Here is a 7,087-nt window from a genome sequence, read left to right on the forward strand (position 1 = left end):
TTTGCGTACATCTGTAAATGTTTCAAACGCCATCACTGTAAATGTATGGCCAACAATTTTGTTTTGATTTTTAGCTGTATGAGATCAGAAAACTACACTGTGAAAAGATGATGGTTAATACAGTGTACAGGTTTATAACCAAAGAAGGAAAGCCATATTCATATTTTCTATCAGGGCATTGCTATGTTTGCCCAGCTGTATAGATGACTTGGTGTTTGTCTTTCATAGTGTCACTGTTTAGTTTTTTTCATTCATATATCACTGACAACTTGTTAACAGCTGAATTGCAAAATTGTGATTCTTCTGTAACTAACCCTACAATCAATTTTGTAAACAAATCACCTTTATAGTGTGTGTTTCTATGGCACAGTTCTATTCAGTCTTGGCCACTTTGTTTTCTATTACACACTTAAGTTATCCATCTTGTCTGGCATCCTTTGTAGCGGTGGTTAAATTTCCAAAAGTTAAAAAAAAAAAAGTTACAGTGTTAAGTTCAAGTGTAGTGGGAAGAATAATAATAGTATGCATATTGGCTATAAGAAAAAGTCAAAGGTGTAATTGCTTGAACTTATTTGGTTGTGGGATGAGCACAGTTTCAGCCTTAATAGCTAAACCTGTAATCAAGGCCTTTCCTGTCATTGCAATCTTTTGTCTGTTGCTAATGTTGCCCAATGTTCAATGTAAACAAAGCCTGCTCATCTCGGATTTTAAAAACGGTGCTTCTGTTGTCTGCTTGGTATGATTGTTCACTACAAAAATGTCTGTCTGTGAGAAAGATGCACATGTTTAGAGTGTAACAATGCAGGTCTAATTTATGTAAATAGGTTATAAAAATGTACAATATTTAAATAAAGAGTCTAGTATTTATAATAATTATTGTTTGTTTGTTTTTTTTGGGGGGGGGGGGGGGGGGGCATTGTCAATCCCTTTGCTCAATATTTATATCTGCAAATCTCTTTCATCTTTGGTGGTTTAATGTTTTAAGTTTTTTGTTTTTTTTCTTTGAGCAGTAGGTGTCGGCAGAGAGCCCCTGGGTGCAGTGTTTTGTTTGTACCTGCCCCTGATATGATAAACCGTCAGTGGATCTGCCCCTTCAGCTATAGTCTGCTTTTAGCCTCCAGCCCGCCTCAGCTATCACACATCCTGGCTGACAGCGGCCTGTGTCAGCTGACAGCTGAGCGAAACTCAGCTAGCTTCCGAGTTAGCATGAAGATGGTATGCTGTTTTGTTTTTTAGTTTATAAATACGCTTTATTGTGTTAGTTTGAATCGTAACGGGTTATAAAACCCTCAGGTCACTTAAAATGATGTGATTCAGGTTTAAAATGAAGCTATCTTCTCTGAGTTTTACTTTGGTTTAGCTTTACGGTGCAGGTCCTCCTAGCAGCCGTGCTAATTGTGGTGATAGTAGCTGACTTGCTTCTTCAAAGGAAGCAGCTTAGCGAGTTATCCCAATTAATTGGGATAAGGTATGTGAGCAGCCGCACCAGACTCACGGCTTCCTTTAAGGTAAATGTTGTTTAAATGGCCAAAACTGAGCAGGGAAATGGACTGGATATGCGGGAAAGTAAAGAGCTGAAAGACTATGGTAAAAGTAATAAACATGGATCGGAACCAGAGGTAAATGGCAATGCCTTCTTTGAGGAGAAACAAGTGGACCGATACGGCTTCACCGGGGGTGCCCAGCAGTATTCAGCAGAAACGTAAGTACATTAAATGCACACATCTAGAATAAGATCTTATCATACTTCTGACTAAACGTACCAAGTCAGCTTCCTTCTTTCATTAGGCAAATAGATATACAGAGAGTAGTTACTGCCACATTCATTGTCAAATGTGATCATGAAAGATATGTTTTCCTGTTTGCATATGCATGGTGTTCTTTAAGTGTTGACCTTTATAGAATTCATAGTATCATGTTTTGTGTAGGAGGTTGTAACTACTATTGGGAAATAAAGTTAAGCTCTCATCTGCACTACTTCCTGTTTTCCTTGAGCTTTACTGCTGATGGCAAGAGTTTCATGATTTGCTTGGATGATTGCTTTCCAGGAAAAGGGAATGTCACCTCCAAGATATAAGGGTGTAAACAGTGTTTTTGTTTTAAGATCACCTTGTTGAAAATAGAAATCCTGTGTGACTTAAAATTAAGTGATTTACATGAGTTATTTATCTAAGTGTCTCTTGATAGCGTTGAAGAGGTTCCCATTGAAGTGCTGAGACAGCGAGAGGCAAAATGGCTCGAAATGCTCAACAGTTGGGACAAGTGGATGGCCAAAAAGCACAAAAAGGTAGGTCTTAGCTTTAGATATATCATGTTCATATTTTTTAAATAAATAATGTTGCACTTAAGATAAAGGAAAGATGCCAGAAGGGAATTCCTCCATCACTCCGTGGTCGAGCTTGGCTTTACCTCACTGGGGGCAAAGTCAAAAGGGAGCAAAACAAAGGCAAATTTCAGGTTAGTTTAAGATGACTTTGCCTTGCATGGTCTCGATAGATGATTAGTTTCCAACATTATCTTGCAGGAACTAGATGACCAGCCTGGCGATCCTAAATGGGTTGACATCATTGAGAGAGACCTTCATCGACAATTTCCTTTCCATGAGATGTTTTCAGCTCGGGGTGGTCATGGGTATGATTCTTGTTCTAACAAAATACTCTAGATTTCTATTGTGTTACCTTAATTTCTGTCATTTGTAGGCAGAAGGACTTGTTTCGTGTGTTGAAGGCCTATACGCTGCATCGTCCTGACGAGGTACTGTCAGGCTCAGGCTCCTATTGCAGCTGTTCTTCTGATGCATATGCCAGCAGAGGTAATTTTAGTGGCATTTTCAGCAAAATGTTTTGTTTTAGTTGCATCGTAACCATTTTTGTTTTCTTTTTTTCTGTTTAGGATGCATTTTGGGTCCTTGTTCAAATTTGTGAGAAATACCTTCCTGGTTATTACAGCAAAGGCCTGGTAAGTTTGTATTTAAAAACTGGTATTAATCATATGCTTGTATGCACAGTATTAACTTTCTGGATTTGGCATCTGCATGATTCCATGGAAATAGAGTTAAAGCCATACTTTGAAACATTCTCTAAGGAGATAGATAAGTTTCATGCTGTAATATGGAATATTATTAGCCAGGCTGGTACCACCTAGTGCCTCCGCTCAATTTCATTTCTCTTCAGCGACTAGGTCAGGAATCAGAAAATACACTACTAGACAGTTTGCAAGAACGCCAGAAATGCAAGTCTGGGCACCAGCCAATCTGCCAAGAGCCATACATTCTGTGTTGGCAATTGTTCCCGAGATTGAGGATTTAAAGCCCAAACAAAGAGAATGTTTGGTGAATTTTATCAAGAGGAAAGACATTATTGCCCTTCTTCCTATGGGATTTGGGAAAAGTTTAATATACCAGTTAGCCATGTTAGCGGCGCATTACATACGTCACGACCAAATAGCAGTGATTGGTTGAATACAAAAAGTACCTGCCTACCGTTGCATGAACGAATTCTAATGCTGTGAGGTCAAACGATTTCCACGAAGGGAAACTAGCTGATGAATCAGGCTAGAATATTATAGCTAAAGGAACAACATTTCAACAAAATTCAACAAAACAACCAAAATAAAATAAGTGGCTGAAAAGTTTTTGTGTTTTTTCAAATGCTTCCCTAAAACCAGTTTTAATGTGCATTTAAAAAAAAATATGTATACTAATTTTCAGTCAGGCTTGAATTAGGTGAATGAATGAATACCACACTGCAGTTATAATTTTTTTTCTTAAATGTTTATGCAAAGAATTGATGGACGGATGGATTTACTCTGTAGTGTTATTTTGAAAAACACTTAAGGACTTGAGCATCATTGCCAGAATTCTCCTGCCATTGTGTTAGCAAATAAGTTATATTATATCAGATGATGATAACAAATCTGATGAGTTAATCTAAAATGTGAATGCACTCCCTCATGTCTCTGACAGCTGCTTGTTTTGACTTTTCAAGGAGGCCATCCAGCTGGATGGAGAAATCCTCCATGCTCTACTGAAAAAGGTGAGCCCTGTAGTTTACCGCCACCTGGAGAATCAGAAACTGGGGCCTATTTTGTACATGACAGAGTGGTTCATGTGTGCTTTCTCCAGGACTCTGCCCTGGGCCTCTGTGCTCAGGGTCTGGGACATGTTTCTCTGTGAAGGTGAGGTTATTGGCAACAGTAGGCACAAGTAGATACACTTCAATTCAGTTCAATTCAAGTTTATTTATATAGCACATCAAAAACACAACAACTTCAGTTGACCAAAGTGCTTCACATACAAGTCAACAACATATTACTTACCGCTCTTCTAATTCCACAACAAATATTTGAAATAAAACGGCTGTTTTGTTTGCAGGAGTGAAAATCTTGTTCCGAGTTGGCTTGGTTCTTTTAAAATGCACTTTGGGATCTCAAGAAAAACTGAGAAGCTGTCCTGGCCTTTATGAAACTATGGAACTGCTCAAAGCAATACCACCACAGTACATGCAAGAAGGTTTCCTGGTGCATGAGGTAAGGATGGTCTCAACTTTAGTTTTCTCATGATGGAAAATGATGAAACATTAACTTAGTCATCTGAACAGAAGTCTTTTAATCAGTTAATGAATCTGAGGTCGGTAGGTCACTGATGCCACTTCTGTTCTGTAGATTTTAGAGCTGTCGGTGTCCGAGAAGGACATTGAAAAGGAGCACCGATCTCAGCTGCGCCTGTGGAAGGAGTCTCGTGGAGAGCTGCATTGTAAGTCTCCTCCCAGAATGCACGGGGCCAGAGCAGTTATTGCCGCAGAGCCTCACAGCAGACAGGACCTGAAGGAGAGACCCACCATCATTGTGGAATCTCCGCTCTTCACTGTTCCTGCTGATGCAAATAGAAAATCCAAAAAGGATAAAGAAAAAATAGAAGAAAAAAACATGTTTGAAGAGGGTGGCGTTAGCCCGCACATTCCTTCCAAAGAGCCCTCACCTCTGCTCAGTGCTCACACAGAGCAGGGTTCCAACGAGAGCCTCAGCAGCGCAGAGCATGACACCTACCTGTAGCAGCAGAGCGCTAGTTTACATACTAAAGCCCACTTCCTAGTAACATATATGAAGGCGCTATTCTTTGAAGTGGAATTACACTAGCCAATGGCCTACATAAACATTACTATGCAGCACTGAGGACTGGGATGTTACTTTGATACTGCTCTATTTTCTATCTTTGTAATTATTTTTTCATATGGGGCATTTTCTGAAAGAAAATCCATAAAATCAAATATATTATTTTTCATCATAGGATATTTATCAAATGTAAATTTAGTTGATTCTAAAGATACTAAGTCACATTTAGGTGAACATTAAAAACAAATGTTCACACCGTTATCAGGGAGAAAAAAGCTTTGTTTAAATTTTGCTTCATCGGGACAGCACAAAAGCACAATGAATACCATTTTTCATCATATGAAGTCTTATTGATAAGGGAGTTTACTTTGCCCACTAATTACTACATTGTCAGTGCTGGGATAGATCCAGTTTTCTTGAAATCGCTTGACAAATATGAAAGGAGAGATGGAGTCTTTTATAGCAGTTGGGCACAAGAGGGCGCCATGGCATTATTATTTGCTCTGTACACTCCAAAACGTACCACAGCGATAACGGATTCCAAAGACACCTCTCCAGATATGTCAGGTTCTTATGTTAGAGAGTGTGAATAATGATTTGTATGAAGGACACTACAAATTGCTTGTATGCTGCTTTGCTGTCTGATTGAAGAACAGATTTTTTTTAATGAGCAATTTTATTTGAAGTTAGATATATTTTATTATATTGCCAAATCACCAATACCTGCATTATTGACAGGATTTATTCCATCATTACTCAACAAGTGTAGTGTAGCCTCACATAAGGCAGCCATAAATACTGAAGGATTTTAAGTATATAGTTTTGTTTTCTTAAGTGAACAATTGATCTCCATTTGTAATGAGACATGTTTTGATGTTTTTATACATTTATTTTTACGGGTTCATTCTTTCCATACAGAAAGCACTTTCACTTTCACTTAAGATGGTGAAGCTCAAAGCGCCTGATTGTTGAATTATTTTATTTTATTAGAAAGACAATCACCAGCTCTTTTGTATTAAATTGTGTAAACAATAAATCTGAATCCAATCACATTTTGACTTATTTTTATTATAACTAGACACATTTTGTTTGTGGAGAAGACCCACAGACTGAAGGGGCAGCTCTGAATACAGCCTGTGTTGTGGCCTCCCACCCTCACAAGCAACACACTTCCTCTGACACCTGTTCCTTCTGCTCTTTCAGCTCTGGGCTACATTTGCATCTCAAATGGGACAAATTCCCACAGCATCGTTCAGAGGACCTCAAATAGTCCTGCCTCTGCTTGCTTTTGGTTGCACAGCTATTAGAATGACTTATGTTTTCAATCAGGCTCTCTCAGTCAGGGTTGTGTATTTTTGAACAAAATTTATATATTATATATATATATATATATATATATATATATATATATATATATATATATTATTATATACCCACACACACACACAGACACACATGTGAATAGATAGATTTTGAGCCTGGATTTAAACCATTGTGACTTGCAGTGATTTATACCCAAAGAACAAAAATAACTTAATCTGTAATCTAATCTAAAACACAGAGTCTTTCATTTACATCCATCACTGACTCTTGCCCTCTCACTAAATGCATATTCTAAATCAACTGGGAAATGGTTAAAGCTTCCTATTGTTAGGGTGTTGTAATGACAATATAAAGCCTCTCCATTGGGAATATTTCTCATAATTGTCTCGTATGCAGCCTAGTATTTGGAGTCTCTATCTGAAAACAATGCTGTCTCACGGCTGCTGACCACACCCTCCGTGCTCCCCCAAAACACATCAAGCCCTGGTGGGCCCACCTGTCTGTCTCTCTCCATAACAGGGTGAAATAGAAGGCTGATTTAAGGATAATCTGTGACAGAGAGGAGATCAGACGCAGCACAACAAACTCCATGTCAGTCTAAAGCCATATGTATAATATAGGTTAGGACGCTATGATTTTCTTGCCTATATGC

The 7,087-nt window shown here is 38.4% G+C and overlaps 1 protein-coding gene across 1 annotated transcript; it reads left to right on the forward strand.

Annotated features, from left to right (window-relative positions):
- The first annotated feature begins 1,105 nt into the window (after positions 1–1,105).
- LOC110160652 (TBC1 domain family member 10A-like) lies at positions 1,106–6,164 on the forward strand. Its single transcript, XM_020925326.2, is given in 10 exon segments — positions 1,106–1,702; positions 2,188–2,287; positions 2,350–2,457; positions 2,525–2,631; positions 2,700–2,753; positions 2,755–2,812; positions 2,893–2,958; positions 3,987–4,176; positions 4,373–4,527; positions 4,663–6,164. Coding segments are annotated over 10 exon segments (1,407 nt in total). The 5' UTR covers positions 1,106–1,523; the 3' UTR covers positions 5,053–6,164.
- Positions 6,165–7,087: the final 923 nt, after the last annotated feature.

The sequence above is a fragment of the Boleophthalmus pectinirostris genome, unplaced genomic scaffold (assembly GCF_026225935.1).
Source record: "Boleophthalmus pectinirostris isolate CB_2022bp ecotype Guang Dong unplaced genomic scaffold, ASM2622593v1 HiC_scaffold_18, whole genome shotgun sequence".
NCBI classification, from domain to species: domain Eukaryota; kingdom Metazoa; phylum Chordata; class Actinopteri; order Gobiiformes; family Gobiidae; genus Boleophthalmus; species Boleophthalmus pectinirostris.